Source organism: Gossypium raimondii, chromosome 7 (assembly GCF_025698545.1).
Source record: "Gossypium raimondii isolate GPD5lz chromosome 7, ASM2569854v1, whole genome shotgun sequence".
Lineage (NCBI taxonomy): Eukaryota > Viridiplantae > Streptophyta > Magnoliopsida > Malvales > Malvaceae > Gossypium > Gossypium raimondii.
The window spans coordinates 9,014,755-9,034,677 of record NC_068571.1 but is presented as its reverse complement, the minus strand read 5'-3'; the positions used below and the strand labels follow the sequence as shown (position 1 = coordinate 9,034,677).

Sequence of the window (19,923 nt, the reverse complement as noted above, 5' to 3'; positions counted from 1 at the left end):
TATATAGTTTTAAATTAATTTCTTGTTTGTCAATTAGTAGTTATCTTTCTGTTATTTTCTGTTGCTTCAGTTTCCTACTTGTATATAATAATACGTTAGCATCCAATATACTCAAGCAATTTTCTTTTATCATTCTACATGGTATCAGATGTTATTTCTTTCTTGCTTTCCACATAGTCTGCATTCTTGATTCTTTTTTCTCAAAATGGCACTTCATGATCCTATGCTGCCTTCTAGTCCATACTACCTGCATCCAAATGAAAACCCAGCTTTGGTTCTTGTTTCTCCTGTCTTATCAAGCTCGAACTATCACTTTTGGTCTCGAGCAATGACAATGGCATTTTATCCAAGAACAAGCTCCAGTTTGTTGACGGCACCATCACGGTTCCACCACGAACAAATCCTCTTTATTCTGCCTGGGAACGATGTAACACTATGGTGCTTTCTTGGTTGCACCATTCCATCTCGCCCTCGATCATGAACAGTGTTCTTTAGCTCGATTTTTCTTATGATGTTTGGCGCGATCTCCGTAAACGTTTTTCTCAATAAGATGTTTTCCGCGTTTCTGCTCTTCAAGAAGAGATCAATGCTTTCAAGCAAGATGATCACTCCGTCACTGATTACTTTACTGGGTTAAAAATTCTCTGGGATGAGTTGATGAATTTTTGACCAATTCCAGTTTGTTCTTGTTCACCATCTTGCTCTTGCGGTGTTTTTGTCACTCTCCAGAAATATCATGATAACGACAACGTTATTCGTTTTCTTAAGGGTCTTCATGATCGGTTTGCTGTTGTTCGTTCTCAAATCATGCTCATTGATCCATTGCCTCCAATCAACAAAGTATTTTCCCTGGTTATTCAACAAGAACGTCACCTTCCTGCTGGCTCATCTCAGTTGTTTGTTAGCAACACATTGCGCGACCATACTTCTTCAAAGAAATCTCAGGCCAAATCATTTACTGATTCACGGCAATGTACCTTCTGTGGCAAATCCAGGCATAATGTTGATACTTGTTATGAGAAGCATGGCTATCCACTTGGTTATAAGTCTCGAGGTCGGGCTTTTCGTGCACACACAGCCCTTAATGATTGTATTTCACAACCTTTGGACTCTTCGCAACATGTTGACATTTTGCCATCTGATCCTTCTGTTACTTTGACACAAGATCAGTTGCAACAACTACTTACATTGCTTCCAGCATCTACCTCCCCACCTCATGTTACCAATACTACTTCTTCCTTACAACCAAACCCTTCCCCATCCTCAGGTAACCTCTTTTCTCTTCAATCCCATCATTGGATCATTGACACAGGTGCCACTGATCATATTACTCATTCTTTATCCTTTTTTGCTTCTTTTCATTCCATTAAACCTATATACATCAACCTTCCAAATGGCACTAAATTTTGTGCTCGAATTTCTAGTACAGTCATTTTCAATAATAGCCTTTACATTACTAATGTTCTTTATGTTCCTCAATTCACTTTTAATCTTTTATATGTCACTAAACTCACTACTACATTACCTTATTCCTTTATTTTTCATAAAACATATTGTTTTATACAGGCTTTTCCTTCTTTGAAGATGATTTGTACAGCTAAAGTGCTCCATGGTCTTTATATTTTGGACTCCCCAGCTCAAACCTTTTCCATTTCTACTCCCATTACCTTGTCCGCCAACACAACTTCATGTTCCCTTTGGCATCATCGTCTCGGTCATCTTTCCGATTCTCGACTAAAACTACTTTTCCCTTACATTCCTTCTTTGTCTATGTCAAATAATGCAACTTATAAAGCTTGCCATTTGGCCAAACAGAAGAAAATATCTTTTCCTGTAAGCACTTCCGTTTCCAATAAAATTTTTGAACTTGTTCATGTTGATATTTGAGGCCCAACTGATGTTATTTCTATTATTGGTCATCGTTATTTTTTAACCATTGTCGATGATTTTAGTCGTTTTACTTGGATCATTTTATTGAAAGCAAAGTCTGAAGTTCGTACTCACATTCAGAATTTTTTCACACTTGTTGAAACTTAATTTTCATCCAAAATTAAAGTCATTCGATTTGACAACGGTTGTGAGTTTGCTATTCCAACCTTTTATGCTTCTAAAGGCGTAATTCATCAAACTACATGTGTTGAAACCCCACAACAAAATGGTCTTGTAGAACGCAAGCACCAACATATTCTTAATGTTGCACAGGCTCTCTTATTTCATTCCCATCTACCTAAGCATTTTTGGGGGCATGCTGTTCTTCATGCTGTTTTTATTATTAACCGTACCCTACTCCCCTTTTGGCTAACCTTACTCCTTTTGACAATTTATACCGAACTAAGCCATCTTTTCAGCACCTCCGTGTCTTTGGTTGTCTTTGCTTTGCTAGTTATATAGTTTTAAATTAATTTCTTGTTTGTCAGTTAATAGTTATCTTTCTGTTATTTTCTGTTGCTTCAGTTTCCTACTTGTATATAACAATACGTTAGCATCCAATATACTCAAGCAGTTTTCTTTTATCATTCTACAACCAGAAGAACTATTAGTGAAGGCACAATAGTTTATTGTCTCAACCCTCTGTATTCACATACCTCACTATGCAATGAATAGAGTACATCAAGCAGGGGTTTATCCCTCCCCATAAATATATCGTACTGGTCTTTGCCTTATACAAATTTCCCGAAACACAACTTTAGAATTTTAATATTTGGAACTCCTACGCTACCTAAAATAACAGCAAGTTACCATGACTAAAGTGCATACATACATATATGAAAGTTTCTCAAGCAATGATAAGATAATTAATTGCTAAATATCTTTATTGATTTTATGGAGAGACAATCAGACAAGTCATGTCAAATTAATGATGGGACAAAAAGGTTTTCTGGACTTTTAAAGTTATGAATGCATCTATCAGGCTCAAGCATTTCCAACATCTAATTTATGGCTTACATCTCAAAGCAAAAAATGCAAATTATCAGGCTTAAAGATCATAATATACACAACAAATGTAGTGGCCCTGCAAGGTCTGCATCATGTCATGCATGCATAGATACATTACATTACTACAAGTAATTTTACAGCTTTATCGGTCTATAACACGGTAGCATAATAAAAAATTATCAAACATATCGGAGAGTGCATGTCCGAATCGAAGTACAAAGGCAAAAATATACAAGTTTCTTCTCACTGCAATATAGTATAAACAAACTTCTATTGCCTGCAAAGTATGGAAGATGCTAACTCAAGCCTTACAACAGTGCATACATCACAAGGTGCATGCGAGCCAATGGCGCCTCAAGAGACATGAAACTTTACACAGTTAGAATCTTCACATTTACCCCAAAAGTTCAAACTTCAAACAACAGAAAAAGGTAGACGAACTAGCTTTTTATAGTGTCAAACATGTTGCAATGCAACAAAATATTCAGATTGATCTTCTCTGGTAAAACAAAAGGTTAACATTTAGAGTTTAAAACAAACGAAAAATGAAAAAACAATTGGAAACAGACTATTAAACAAATGAACAAATGAAAAATATTTTTTGATATATATATGCTAAATAAAAACCCAAAATGGCAATCGGTCTTGAATCCCAATCTCTTAACAATTCAAGAAACAAATTCCAATTCCAAAAAATCCCAGTCTCTTAACAAAAACAAAAAAAAGGCTAATTCAAGAACTAAGCTTGAAAAATAACCAAAACCCCCAATTAAAATCTTGGTCAGCTTACCCTGAAAAATCACATAGAAAGAGAGAAAAAGAAACTCACATGTGGCCATGGAGAAAGCAACGAATTCGCAGAGTAGCAAAAATACAATAACTTTGAAGAACAAAAATAATCAGGGAAATAGCCAAAGAGAAAAGCAACAAGTTAAACCCCATGAAGGAAATTTCAACTGCTCATTTACAAAGTAATCAAAATAAAAGATAGTGATATACCTTGATAGGATTGGAAAGCTAGATTTTTGGGTTTCTTCTAAATGCAGACTTGGTAAGGACGACGAGACTCAGATTCGAAGGTGAGGCCAACGAATAGAGATGATGAGGAGAGGCGGAGGCTAATGGACAGAGAGGAAGGAGAACGACTGCTGTGATGAGAGGGGAGGAAAATGGAAAATGTCTTACAGAAATAAAATCGATAAGACGTTTTCCGTAAAAAGCCATTTCATTTATCCGTGTTTTAGAAAATGTTTTCTCATAGTAATTTATTTTTCACCAAACAAATACCGTAAAATACAGGAAATATTTTATGAAAAATATTTTATTAGTAAACAAACAGCGCCTTAAAATAATTAAATTAATTAATTAAACAAGTGGGATAGCTGCATTGCTTACACACGTGTTTGTTATTAAAATAAAATATGAACATGGAAGGATTTGAACCCCTAAGCAACATTTTTCTTGAGGTTTTATAATGCATGATGAAGTCATAAATGTTAGAATTGGAAAAAAAAATTGAAAAGGAATTCCTTTAAAAAAAACAATGTGAACTTGCACAAGTTAGTAATATGTCTTGTTCTTGCACAAAAATTGTTTAGTAAATTAGGTCCGTAATAAGACTTTCCATGAGCGTTATATTTTCCAATGCATTTCTTCTAGTGAGACTAATCAATACAATTCTTTCGGTTATATTATAATTTAGGGTAAAGTACAAAAATAGTTACTTTTATTTGTCTCATATTACATTTTAATCACTTATATTTGAAACGTTATATTTTAGTCACTTACGTCATCGTTTTGTTACGAAGTGATCACTCTACCGTTAAACTCTGTCACCTCCCTAATGGCAGTCCTACGTGGCAATCCAAATGAATTTTAAAAGCTAACTTGGATGTTCATTTTTTGGGATAAAAAGAGGTTTTTAATTAAATAAATTTAATTTGGATTGCCACATAGGACATCCAAGTTGGCATTTAAAATCCATTTGGATTGCCACGTAGGACCACCATTAGGGAGGTAATGGAGCTTAACGGTAGAGTGGCGACTTCGTAACAAAACAATAATGTAAGCGACTAAAACGTAATATTTCAAACATAAGTGACTAAAATGTAATCTGAAGAAAACAAAAGTGATTATTTTTTTAGTTTATCCTACAATTTAATTCCAATAAATATAAAATAATTACATTATCATAATTAAGTGAATGTTTCAATCTTCAAGTTTTCTTATTCGAAGATATTTGTTTTTTTTAGAAGATTACATAAAGAAGGTCCTTACTAATTTTATTCTATATTGAAGACTTCATCAAGCTAAATTCAAGGAAATAGAGATTCACATTAATTATAATTAAACAAGCCATTATGTTCTTATTTAGGAAAAGACTTGTTTTAGTGTTATGTGAAAGGTTGAAAGCATTTATCTTATTCGAGCAAGAAACTTGCTTTAGTGGAAATTATTGTAAACAATTTGTTCTTATTGTTCAATTTGTAACTAAAGGGAAGTCTTAATGAGGAGTGTGGTCTAGATTATGTATGAGAGTAAGGTTGCAACTTGGTGAGTGGTTGAACTTAAATTACATCTTGTACTAGGAGATTTATAGAAGATTACTCTTTGGGCAATACCTTATAGACATAGGATGATTCAAACTGTGTAACCAAGCAACTGTATCTATTTCTTATTTTTATATTATAAGGTAAACGACTTAACGCACAAAGTGAATATCCTATAATTGTTTTGTTGTAGAGACGAAAGGAATCTCAATCTTAAGACCCCTATGTCCATGGCTCAAATCATGCCTACTGGTAGGCACATATGAGAGCATTTATGCAAACTCCAAGGCCCTTAATACAATTTTTAATGGAGTAGATCCTCAAGAGTTTAGGTGTACCTCAAAGTGCACTACTACCAAAAAAAGCTTGGACCATTCTTGAAATTGCTCATGAAGGAACTAATATTTTCAAGTAGTTTAAGCTCTAGATGCTAACAACAAGATTTAAGACATTTAGAATGCAAGATAATGAGACTGCTATAGAAGAGTATTCCAATACTCAGCTGGTCCAAAAGGTTCTTAGATACTTGTCTGAAAACTTTACAATCAAGGTGACTGCTATAGAAGAGGCAAAGAACATTGATACAATGATTGATGAACTTATTGGCTCGTTGCAAACCATTGAGCTTAATCTTGAATATATAAGGAAGAGGAAGGGCAAAGCAAGAAAAACATAGCGTTACTAGTTGCAGCCCCAATTGCATCTGAGGGTGAAGCTACCATTGAATATATGTGAGTGCAGTTAGCCCTTCTCACCCAAAACTTCAACAGGGCATTTAAGAAGTTGCCCAGGAAAAACTAGAGGTTTGATGCAAATCACAACTCCAACAAAGCCATTTTAGGGTTTAAATAAGAAAATTCACCATATATTAACTTATAACTTTACAAAAATTAGAAAGTTTAAAGGGAAAATTTCCCATTTTAGGAAGTCCAAGGCCATTGCTTGCCAAGGCCATTGCAAGCACATGGCATTTTATATAATAAAAAATAAACATAATTACAAATTTAGCTTCAAGCATTTACATTTTTGTCATTTTGGCTTCTTCTTTTTTCTTGGTTCTCAACCTTTAATTTTGAGTCAAATTGTCTCACCTATTAGAAATTTATTATCGCTGATGTGGTAATTCACTAATAATCCACTTGTACTTTATTGTTAATGTGAATTTTTTAAAAGGTTCTTTTTAATAACTTTTATACATTTTTTATTTTCTATGAAGTATATGTAAATTGTCACGTCAACATCGTTACAATTAACAGTTTGTTAGATTTTTTCATCCAGAAAACAATAATTTGACTAAATTTTCTTAGGGGGACAAAGTGATAAAAAATTAAGGCCAAAATGACAATTGTAGTAAACAGTAACAACTAAATTTATCATTATGCTTGGGTTCTCCTCCAGATTTATTCTGTTTACAGTTATTTTAAGTTTAGTTTGTTATTGGGTTAGTTATTTAATGTGAAGGTGAGTTTGGTTCGATTGTTTTTTTTTTTGGAGTTTTCGATTTGTCCACTATAATTTGGTTCAATTTCTTCTCTTTTTTCATAATAATTTTGCTTTTTAGATTTTTAGACTTATTTTGACAAAATGAACTTTATTTTATGGTTTTGGATATCATTTGGTAATGTTTTAAAGTATTTTCATAAATATTTCTATAAAATATTTCAAGTAAATAAATATAACCAATAACTCATATATTTATTTTAAAAATGTTTTTATATAAAATTTTAAGTTATTTTCCCTTTTAAATAAAAATACTTATTTTCACATCATACAAAATATTATAAATTACAAATACAATTCAATACGATTCGAGTAACCACATTTTTTTAAAATTATATTTCATATATTGTTTAAACACCTCGGTTCAAGTTTAGTGCTTGTAATGATTGATCCTGATTGAAATGATTGATATAGTTATAACTTTAACATTGTAGGTGGATGCTAAGTGACCAAAAGGTAACTTCTTTGTGGAGGTTATTTTCAGAGATCCAAGATCCTTTTTATATTTAGAAATAACCTTGTGTGGTGGTTGTTAATAAGAATTAGGCTCTTCCTCTTATTCAGAAGATAAATTTTAATATTAATGCATCCACACAAAGAAAATCAGGACTAGCTAGGATTGGTGAGATTTAGAGTGTGCTTGGTTGGGAGGAAAAGTGGATGGATGGGATGAGGGAGTGGAAAAGTGGAAAGAAAATAAAATTCGAATATGCTTGGTTGGGAAGAAAAGTGAGAGGAAAGAAAATAGGAAAGATGATCATTTTTCATCTTAATGCATAAAAACTAATCCTTCCAAAATTGTAAAGATAAGATGAGAGGAAATGAGAGTGAAGTGTATAATAGTTCAAAATTATGTATTTTTCAACAGTTTTATTTTCTTTCATTTCATTTTTCAACTCTACCAAGCAACTAACAAAAAGAAAAATGTTTTTTCTTTCCATTTTTTTATCTTTACTACCAAATACACCTACGAAAAGAAAAATTATATTTTCCATCATTTTACTTTTTACCATTTATTTTTCATCATTTCATTTTTTCACTCTACCAAACAAAACTTTAATAAAATGATGTGAGATTTATTTTGTTTCCTATCAGTTGATTGTTGAGTATGATAGCCATTATGATGTGGATTGGATTTGTAACACCCCAAAAACCAGGTTAGAAAAAATTGATTTTGAAGCCAAGTATGTTCATCCTTCGATTCTGAGTTTAGATGTTGGAAATTTTTAACAAGTAAGTTGGTTTGGTTTAGTGGTCAAGTGTTCTAGGGATGTGTGTGAGGTTTTGGGTTTGAACTCTGTTCCTTGAAATTTTGTTATTTTCTTTATCAAACCCTCATTCTTGACCGTTTGGCATAAGTTGTAATTTCGATCAACTAATGAAAAGAATGAGCTTGTTGGTTTAATGGTTAAGTGTCTGTATATCCTTTAATATTGTGTTCGAGTCTTTATGTACACAATAGGGAAATGTTTTGCACAATTTCATAATTTAGTTATTTTGTTTGATTTTTTAAAGACAACAAGTTAATTAACTTCCGAATGAGATATTTAGAAGGTCCTCTCTTCCTTTATTTTTCTTTCTCTGTCTTCTCTCCTCTCTGATCAATGTTATTTTTCTTTCTTTCTTTCTTTCTTCTGCTCCATTATTTTGTCGTTCAATCCTTCTGTATTTGTTACGTCAATTGCTTTGTGCGATTAATCTTTAATTAAATTGTAAATGCCCTTTATCAAGTTTATTTATTTGAGGTTGATGATAGTCGAAGTTACGTTTAGTTCTTTTCGTTCGGAATGGATTCTGAATTATGTAAGTCTTTGTCAGACGAAGTTCTCAAGAGTGACATTTTTCCAACATTCTAAGTTGTGCTGGTGAATTGTCGGTAAGCGTTCTTCATCAGAAGTTTAGCGTCGAGGGTTAAACATTCTTAGTTGAGTGTTAATGTATGCCATGATTCATCGTTTTAGTTGTTTAATTGATTATTGAATGCTTAAATTAGGTTCTGGGACTTCTCCGTGTTGATTCTACTTCAAAACAAGACCAGGAGCATACCAAAACCCTTAAATTCTACGAATTTTAGACATTCAAAAATATGGTTGGTCGTGTAACTCACAGTCCATCGAATTAGGGTCATACAGGCATGTGTCCAGGCCGTGTGTGGCGATATTAATGCAGGGTTCACACAAGCAAAGGACAGGTGTGTGTTTCTAGGTCGTGTAACTCACTGTTTATGGTTTAGGACCATACGGCCAGGGACATTGGTGTGTGCCCAAGCTGTGTGAGCCACACGGGCAAGGACATGGGTGTGTGTCCAAGCCGTGTGGCATATGAATAGGATCTGGATCTTATTTTTGAGGCCGCGAGTATTGCCCAAGACACGAGTACTGACCTTCACAATGTATTTATGATCTGAATTTGATCGTAAGGGGACTATCTGATGCTCTAATACTGATATATGGATGATATATTCGATATCTAAACATGTTAGACTGATGATGAACAACTTGTGACCTGTATGTATGTCTGTTATGTTTGAACCTAAGTGAGTAGGATCTATCAGAATGTAATGTGCTATTGTCTATGTGTGTGAATTATCCAGATATGATCTGTATTCTGTTAAGTTTGTTGGTACATCTCTGCGTTACTCTATTGATGAAAAATATATGATATCTAAACATGTTAGACTGATTGTTACTGATTCTGATTTATAACAGTTCATGTGACTTCATGGAAAATCTGGTATGATTTTTTGAGGTTTGATAAGCCTACTTTACAAAACATGGACTCCCATATTCACTGATTCTGTTGCTGAGAGATAGCATGACTTACATGCTCATTACTTTGATTTTGCATATGCATGCCATGACACATTGCATGGGACTTGGATTGATGTGAAAGAAGAAAGTTTCTGCCAGTTTAATAATCTTCATTATCTGGTGGCTTATCTACAATTCAGTTCCGACAGTTCGACTGTACTATAGTGGTTTGACCACATGTATTCAATCTGGCAGTTTTAACTGCAAAATACTGGTGGCACCATCCACAGATATCTGTTGGTGTGATTTGGTTGGATGAGTTCTGGGGAAACTCTATTTTGGTGTGTAGCGGAGTTTGAGTATGATGTTTTCTGATAAATCTGTATTCTGATCTATTTGAAAAATATAGCATCTGCATAACGCACATTCTTTGTTCGGCTCTGTTCTGCTTTGCTCTGTTTTGCTCAATTCGTTATGTTCTGTTTCGCTTTGTTTTGCTCAATTTTGTTGTTCCACTATTATGGGAACCTTTGTGATTCTCTAGATCTATTTCATACTGGATATAAAACTATCTTAAGTTCCTTGCGTGAGTTTGATTTTTATATATCAAGAATTGTTTATTTGTATCTGAGTTTGGTTATGTGATGCTTGGTAGCACCCTTTGTTTTACCTTATTCTATTCAGGTGGACATATGACTTAGGATCGGACGACGCTCGAGTGCTCGGATCGGCTTGTACTGTAATAATTGTGATTTGATCTTTTGGGTTTGTAAATGGTCCTTAGATTTTGCCTTGCTTTCCTTTTGATAATCTCGTCTGTATCGGTCAATTTCTAACACGAAACTATATAACCACCTAAACTGAAAAAAATAAATATCTGATTTTCAAAGTTAAAATCTCGAAAAGAAATCGATTTTCAATGCGTTGATGTAACTAGTCCAAGTTCGGCTTAAACTTTCAGGCCGGGTATGGGGTGTTACAGGATTCATAATCCTTTCAGGGCTTTGAAGAGACTAACGAAAGTGATGAGAGACATTAGTTTCATTGGTGGTTCTAAAGACGATGAATGGTCATTAGTGAAAATTCCTAGAGTTATTAACATTGAATCAAATGAAGTAGATAAATTAGGTGGCTTTCGTGGATAGCATGTTATGCCATTTTGCTTAAGGTCTTTATTCCCTGTATTAACTCATGTACTTGCATTTTAATTACTTAAAAAAACCTAGGCAACTATGGAAGAGTTTCAAAGGAGGGGATGTTTGTTTATTGCCATTAAATTATTTTTTGGCTTTTGATGGATTGATATATGATACTAATGAAGACTGAAGTCATGGATCTGACTACAAAATAGAAGCGGCATCTAATTTTAATTTTTTCGAGACTAAAGTTATGTTCCATTTTTTGACACACAGAATAGTCATACAATGCTACACTCAAACTCCATCTCCACTATCAGCCTCATTGATCTCCAAAACTTATAATAGTGCTCATCATCTCCTTCATCTTTGATCAATAAAACCATAACTTTTATTTTTTTTATTTGTGGTTGTTATTTTTTATTTTTTCGTGAGAAAGAAAAACAATTTAGTGACTTGAAAGCTAACATGAAAAAAAAGTTAACAGATACTGATTTTATTGATCAAGATTATAAGTGAGGTGGTTGAAGGGTTTATAAAATAATCTCTTGCAAAAATAAATATTTGATAAATTTTGAAATATATTTTTTAATTTATATAACCCTATATTCAATTAAAAAAAAGACTCAGGGTTCCTTTGGATGGGCGTTTACTTCCATTGTAGTGCGCTGAACTTTATTTTTGTCTCACGCTATAATATCACTACAGTACCTAATCTCACCACCACCGTTGTTTTACACTAACCGCAAGTAAATGCACTGCATATCCAAAAGGGCCCTTCAAAATTATTCTTTTTAAAAAATAACAAATATTATCATAAGAAACTTTTTTATTTTTTATATAAAATCTAAAAATACCATTTAAACTCATAATAAAGCTAAAAAATTATCCATATATAATGAGAATTTATAATACTAAAATCATCAAGACTTCAATTTTACTATTTTAATTAGAAACTTATTTTTTTATATCTTTTTATAAATATAATCCTAATATACATATTTACAAATATAGTGTAGATGCCATAATTTAGCATGTACCTAACTAAAATACCAAAAAAGGCCAATTTTATAAAAGAATTACGAAAATAGGTTAATTTTGTTGAAATTTATGGAAATGGGCCAATTTTACAAAAATGCTCACGGCTAGTGCCTCTTTCATGGGAAAATCAATAAAGCGTCCAACTCAGCGCTTTTCCCCCTAACCAGTAAAACGTGTCCAGCTCAACACTTTTTTCCCCTTGACTAGAAAAATGCTTCCAGGTTAACGCTTTTTTCTTTTTTTTAGGGTTTTAATTGTTTAATTACGGTTTATGGTTTATGAAATTACGATTTTAGTGTTTTATTTAATTTTTAAGTGTTTATTAATTAGTGTTTTAGAGTTTTTAAAAAATGATTTTATTATTACGGTTTTAGGTGTGTTAATTAGGGTTTTTGGTTTATTTTAGGGTTTTGGATTTTATTGTTAGGTTTTTAGTGTTTAAGTAAAATAATTTTGACGAGATGGGTTCAGAGAAAATATCTCGAGAATTCTGGGATATCTGAAATGTTTTTGAATAACGCTCCAAGCAGGATGCACTATTAGCAAAATTACTAAAAGTGCTTCCAACTGGACACCTTTTTAAGTATTGCTGCTGATAGTGCATCCTACTTGGAGCGTTTTTTCTCTACAAATTTCAACCCTCACTATCCGAGGCATTTTTATAGAAACAAGTGGGATGCTATCCCTTAGGCTATAAATGACCCATATTTCAGCCTCTAGTGGCATAAGTTGGAGCAATAGAATTTGAAGAAGTTAAGAAGATTAGAAGTTCGTAGGGAAGGTATAAGTTGGAGCAACGATACTGTAACACCCCTAACTCGTATCCGTTGTCGGAATAGGTTTACCGAGCATTACCATAAAAATGTAACATATAACCATACATTTCATACACTAATATAAACATGGTGTAAACCATTCATTTACATGCATATTGTCCCTTAATCGAGCCCTCGAGTCCCTAAAAATATGATAGAAACAATTCGGGATTAAATTGGAAACATTGGGAAAATTTAAGAAAAAGTTAAAAAATTTGGACTGCAAGGGTCACATGGCTGAGACACAAACCCATGTATCAGGCCGTGTAACAATTGAAATAGGGACACACGGTAATATCCCAACCCATGTCTATGCCTGTGTAATTCTCTGAGTTAGATCACACAACCAAGCCACACGCCCGTGTGCCAAGCTGTGTAACTCTCAAAATAGCTCCATATGCTCGTGTCCCAGGCCATGTGCTAAGCCATGTAACAGCCTAACTTGCATGCCTTAAGCCTACAGAGGACACACGGCTGAGTCATACGCCTGTGTCTCAGGCCATGTTGACATGAAATTGGCCAAAGTCAAGTCATTTCCATCACCAAATCAAGCATGTACCTAAAAGCATTTTATGCACATAACTAAAGCATCAAACCTTACCAAAACATGCATGAAATGACCAATTGAAAAGACCAAATCCATTAAACCAATATGCATACAAGGCACATCAAGTACAATAATTCAAACATACCTAAACATACACACCTACCACATTTCAATCATACTCATATAATTCAATACCACTTCCAAAACATACCATAGTTATGATCATTAGAACTTCCATATAAAATATACCATTTGGTCACTCAAACATGCATCATATCTTAGCCATATTAACACATACCAATAAGGCACCAAAAGTACCAAAAGTACATCAACCAAAACAACATATACATGCTAAACTTTTCAACTAACATTCAACTAAACATCAAAAACAAGTCCACCTATACATGCCATTATAACCTTCAATAAGCATTAAAAACTACTGATATAATCGTTGGATAGTGTGATAGATCTCTAACGAACTTCCAAATCAATCAAGCTTTCGATTATCTATAAAACATAGGAAAGAAAACTACATAAGTATATAATGCTTAGTAAGTTCGTAAAACATGAACATAACTTACCATTTCAACGCATAACATTAAGATTAAACATGATATAATCCAAACATAAGCTCGGCACAAGCCTAAGCACCATCAACAACACATGTTAGTGCATAAACACATAATTCACTTGAAATATCATAAGGTAAGCTATTTGTACATGAACATACTACTTTTGAATTCATCATTTTTATGAACATAGGTATACTTTTATTGAACATTTCCATTTTAATCATTTTCATAGATTCATGACATAGTTCATTTTAACACTTACCATTCATTTCCTTTTCATGCCCGTTGAACCATTTAGAATAACATTGGATATGCAGGAAAGCTCACACGATGTGTGCTAAACATATAATCGTAACCTTTCTTTTACATTATTGCTCACACGAGCTGTGGGTCAAAATGTAAGGTACACAATGCTGCTCACACGAGTTGTGGAGAATCCACAACAAATGCAGGACCTCAGCCATTGGTAGGACATTCAAGATCAGCACCCGAAACATAAAAACCCTATGACATGTCATTTGTATCCTACGAATTCCTAAGGTTCAAATGGGACTCGATAACTGTCGTGACTTCATTAGATTTACATCATTTAGTTACATGGAAATAAAACATTAACATATAGATCAATATAACATTAAAACATTATTTAATCATACAAACTTACCTCGATGATTTGAGCATAAAAATAAAGTCGATCAATCCGAGGCTTTTACTTTTCCCTGACCTAAATTCGTACGAGGTCTATCTTGATCTAAATAGACAAATTCAATTTATTTAATACTTCTATTATTCAATTTAGTCCATATTTTATTTTTGAAAAATTATAATTTTACCCCTAACATTTTAACTTTTTACAATTTAGTCCTTAAGCTCATAAATTGAAATCTAAGCATTTTCATCCTTTACCCCAGCTAGTCAATTTCTATAAGGACCTATATCAACCCATACAAATCATCATTTCACAATTTGACCATGGATTTTTACTACTTTTATAAATAAGTCCCTAAATGTAATTTTCATCAAAAATCCCTTTACAAAACTTGTTTATTTAACAACAAGGACCCATAATATTCCATCACACATAAAAAATCATGCAAGCATATTCATGGAAAATCCCTAAATATTTAACAATTTTACAAATTAATCTCCGGGTTAGCTAGCTACAATGATCTCGAAAACATAAAAATCATTAAAAACGAGCTCAACAAGGTATTTTTTCTTGGCCAAAACTTCCTCCCTATCTCAAAAATAGTGGTCGATTCTTAGGGTTCAAAATGAGGAAGATAATGTTTTATTTCATCTTTTATTATTAACATTAACTTATTTTATCTAATTACAAAATTAACCTCAATAACTTATTAAAATTTCAATAAAACCATGTCAAGTATGTCCACTATCCACATAAATAGTCTAATTAACATCTAAGTCCTTTCACTTTAAAGTTCTATAGCCATTTGAAACATTTAACTAATAGAACTCTACTTTTTCACCTTTTACGATTTAGTCCTTTTCACATAATTAAGCATGCAAAGTCAAAATTTCTTAACGAAATTTTTATACAACCTTACTAAAATTCCATAGACATTAAAATAATAATAAAATTATAATTTACTAGTTGGATTTTTGGTCCCAAAATCACTGTTCAGATTTCACTATAAATGGGCTATTACAGATACTTTTTATAAAAAAGTAAGCATAAGCATTGGTTTTTTGTGTTAATATTTAGTTAAAGCATTATATTTTTTGCATAATGTTTTTTTTGAACTTCTCTTAATAGATAATTTGGTAAAAAATGAGTGGACAAATTAGTGTTATTATTTATTACAAAGGTGAGGTTTGGGACACCGAAAACGGCGTGGTTTTTTTATCGGAGAACACAACGCGACTAGCTTTTAACTAGAACATAGAGTTGCCACAACTTTAGAAAAGAATTAGGTAAAAATTTGTTGGATCCATGACAATGAGAGTATCGTTTATTAATTATCAATTTTGTGTTTTGGTCGATCCCGTGAGATATGACGCATTCGATATCAAAGGTGCTCGAGGCTTGGAGGCAATGGTACAGACGCACCTCGACAGTGGACCACCATTTCTTGAGTCATATGTGGAATTTTCAAGGCTATATGAAGGACTTGCCACTTCAACATCTTTTCCTATTCGAGAGGCGAGAACGATTGAAAATGTCGATAGTCCAACCACTTTGTTAGAAAGTTCCCATTATGACATCCTAGAACCATCAATGGGAAGACACTTATCCGTCTTGACCTTAGATTTTAATCGCGGGAGATAGAACACCGAACTATCAGGTTTTGGTGGTAGAAAAAAATACATGGCCCTTGTACGACACTCAGTTAGTGGATGAGACATGAACCTTTGTGGGTCGATGTTTAACGATGGGAAAATTTTTTAGGAATGGTAGCAACTTCTAGTGGTTGGCAATCGACATGTGATTTTGGATGTTCCAACACGTACACGAGAAAGGATGATGTACTCCCTACAACATTCACCGGCAATGGGACCTCCAACACGACAAATGCTGATGAGTCCGAGAATAAAGATGATAATGAATTTGATGTGGATCCACCTTGGGAGCTCAGTGTCGACAGTTCAGAAGTTGCATTATTTTTTCAACCAGAGTTTGTTCCAACTAAACTGAAAAGCGGTGAGGGGTGAAGATGAAAAAGAAGAAAATTCACTATTCACGACGTATTTGCCTCCAACCTACATACATAATGTTGACCTATCGACAGAGATGAGTTAGAGTTTGTAGAACTACCACACAGAAAGTCTTGCCACGCAAGTCCTTCATTGGATTCAAGTGATTTGGAAGTGGGCAGGGAGTTTTCCAATAAAGATGGTTTTCTCGCTACATTGAAGCAATACAACATTAAGAATAGGGTTAACTTTCACGTGGTTAAATCCAAATCGAAGAAGTTTAAGGTCAAGTGTGCAATGTGAGATGGTAGATACACATGGAAAATCATAACTTTTGTTGAGAAAAAGACGGGGTTATGGACGATAAAAAAGTTCACCAGTCTGCATATGTGTGTTACCTTTAGTAAACTATCACAGAGTTTTTAGGGTTTCATTAGTTAGGGTTTTACATACTTGTGTGGTTATAGGTGTTTCATAGGATCATCCGAAGTTGGATTTAGATATGACCATGGGCATAATACTACCGATGGTGAAAGTGGATTCGAGAACTGCTGTGTCAGTTTTAATTGCAAATATTCGTAGCAAATTTAACTACATGCATTCGTACTGTAAGGCGTGGATAGCAAAGTATAAGGCTTTGTAGAAGATGCACAATGGGTGGGACGCATCATACAACGAGGTATGGTAGTTGTGTCAGGTGCTGGAGAGGTACGTCTCAGGTTGCATAACAGATAATTAAAACAGAGCCCGTGTACCACAACAATTGCTTGCTCCGTAAATACCGAGTCTTCCGCCGTCTATTTTGGACCTTCAAGGAATGCTCTCAAGCATTTCAGTATTGCAAGCCATTGGTACAAATTGATGGTACCTTTATGTATGGTAGAATACCCATCAACTGTTGTTGGTTATGGTACAAGATGGTAATCGGAGGATCCTTCCAATTGCATTTACAATAATACCGAGGGAGAAAGTAGACGATTGGAATTTTTTTTGTCTAGATTGAGAAGGCATGTCTGCCCCCAACCTGATATATGCATCATTTTAAATCAAGAAACTGAAATATTATCTCCAATTGAATGACAGGGAAGCCTCTGAGACCGCACACATCATCGGTACTATCTAAGGCACGTTGCGTCCAACTACTACCAGCAATATTCCTCTACCGCTGAGCAATCACAAGTGACCAAAATGGGTATGTAATCACCACCAATATTATTTGGTTTGTAATATTCCGTTTGTTTTTATATTCTTTGGTATGTAATTGTCACTATCAACTTCTATTGACAGGGTACGGGATCAAGAAGGACCGTTTTCATGAAATGTTAGAAATCTTATGGTTAACTCACTCGGTAGGGGAACGGTACCTCACTAACATACCCTACGATCAGTGGACACAATCCTATGACGATGCTCTATGATATAGACATATGACCTCAAAACTTAGTGGAATGCATCAATTCCGTTTTAAATGGAACGCGTCATTTGCCAATAACCTCGATTGTCAAAGAGACATACTTTCGTTTGGTGGAACTGTTCCCAAAGCGAGCGGCGAGTTATGTTGGGCAAATGTAAGGACGCCATGTATAGTGCCCAGTGGTACTAGAACAAATTAAGAAGGAAAAGGTACGAGCCAACTGTATGCACGCAGTTTGTCACTCGTGCAACAACCTATGGTTTCGAGTAATAGAGTTTGACAGATCGGACCAAGGTGTTGTCGGGTGACAGTATCGTGTACACCTAAGAAATAGGACTTGCGATTGTGAGATATTTGACGCACTTCGTTTTCCATGCGGTCATGCAATTTCAACTTGTATCAATCTCCGTTTCGATCCCATGAGCTTTGTCGATGAAGTGTACAAATTAGAAAACTTGTACAACGTGTGGAGACATGTATTCCCACTAGTCCTTGATGAACATAAGTGGTCGCCTGTATCGCTTGCTTCGTTTAAGTTTTTACTTAATAGATGATTGCGTTGCAAACCAAAGGTTGACCCATGTTTACTCGAATACGTGGCAACATGAATATCTGAGACAGGTCAAACAAACTAAGGTTCTGAGGTGGTGTAGGAACCCGGGCTATACAATGTGTAACAACCTGTTTTCAGTGGTGTCAGAAATAGTAGTTTTGGGACCACAATTCCAATGAGTAAATTATTATTTTAATCTTTATTTAATTTCTGCGAGATTATATTAAGGTCGTACTAAAATTTTGCTAAGAAAATTTGAAATTTAAATGGTTAATTAGGTAAAACAGACTAAATCGTAAAAGGTGAAAAAGTTGAGTTCTATTAGTTAAAGGGGTCAAATGGTTATGGAAATGAAAGTTAATGGACTTAAGTGGTAAATATACCATATTTAAAGTTAGTGGATGTACATGGGTAGATTTTATTGAAAATTTTAATTAGTAATAAGGTTAATATGGTAATTTGGTAAATAAAAGAAAAAACTAATTAAATAAAGCATAAAATAATGATGATATCTTCTTCATTTTGTTTCAAACCCTAAAAATAGCCATTGGAGAAGAAGTGTTATTCGGTCAAGCTTAGTTTGATGAATGTAAGTGAATTCAAGCCCTGTTTTTAATGATTTTTATGTTTTTGTGATCATTTTAGCTTAATCTAGCTAGCTCGGGGGTTAATTTGCAAAATTATCAAATTTAGAAGGACTTGTCATGGATTTTTTATTGTGTTTTGATGTTTGTTGAAGGGTTATTTATCTTTGTTGTAAAATAAACATGTTTTGTTAAGTGATTTTTGTTGAATTATGGAAATAGGGATTAAATTGTTAAAAGTATAAATCCTTGAGTTTTGTTGTGAATTGTTGATAATTATGGGTTGTTTCAAGGTCCCTAGTAACATTGGTTAAGTTGTATTTAGGCTAAAATGAACTATATTCAAGTTATGAGCTTAAGGGCTAAATTGGGAAAAGTTAAAATATTAGGGAAAAATTTGTAATTTTGCATAAATATGAATTATGGATTAAATTGAATTCTAGAAGTACTTAATTGATTGAAATTATCCATTTAGATCAAGATAAACCACCATCGGACTTAAATCGAGGAAAAGCTAAATCTTCGGATTAGTTCGACTTTACTTTTACGCCCTATTTACGTAAAAATTATAAAAAAATATTAAGTTAAAATAGAATAATGAAATAAAAAATAAAAAAAATTAAAATTTATTCTTACCATTTGTAATTGGTTGGAAGGGATGTGCTTGTTATCGAGACAGATTAAAGATCCGACCATTACTAAATTATGTTGAACATGAACAACTTTTTTTAAAAATCTTGAAAATATTAATAAAAAATAAAAATAGAATTTAGGAAAAAAAATTTAAGAGAATTTTTAGAGTTGATTGAGAAATTTGAGAGAAAAGAGAATTGTGAGGAATGTGAGCGAAAAGAAGGTGTGTGGGGTTTA

General features: G+C 33.5%; 1 protein-coding gene across 1 annotated transcript; it reads left to right on the top strand.

Annotated features, from left to right (window-relative positions):
- The first annotated feature begins 205 nt into the window (after positions 1-205).
- On the top strand, positions 206-1,887 carry LOC105764346 (uncharacterized). Its single transcript, XM_052633830.1, has 3 exons — positions 206-449; positions 680-1,267; positions 1,598-1,887. The coding sequence occupies exons 1-3, from the start codon at positions 206-208 to the stop codon at positions 1,885-1,887; spliced, it is 1,122 nt and encodes a 373-aa protein (XP_052489790.1).
- The last annotated feature ends 18,036 nt before the right edge of the window (positions 1,888-19,923 follow it).

Excerpts from the sequence above, each read along its gene's own strand:
- LOC105764346 (XM_052633830.1), top strand. The coding sequence starts at position 206 with ATGGCACTTCATGATCCTATGCTGCCTTCTAGTCCATACTACCTGCAT. Across the intron at positions 450-679 it reads AACACTATGGTGCTTTCTTG|TTTGTTCTTGTTCACCATCT; the intron begins GTTGCACCATTC and ends GACCAATTCCAG. Across the intron at positions 1,268-1,597 it reads AAACCCTTCCCCATCCTCAG|CTAAAGTGCTCCATGGTCTT; the intron begins GTAACCTCTTTT and ends TGATTTGTACAG.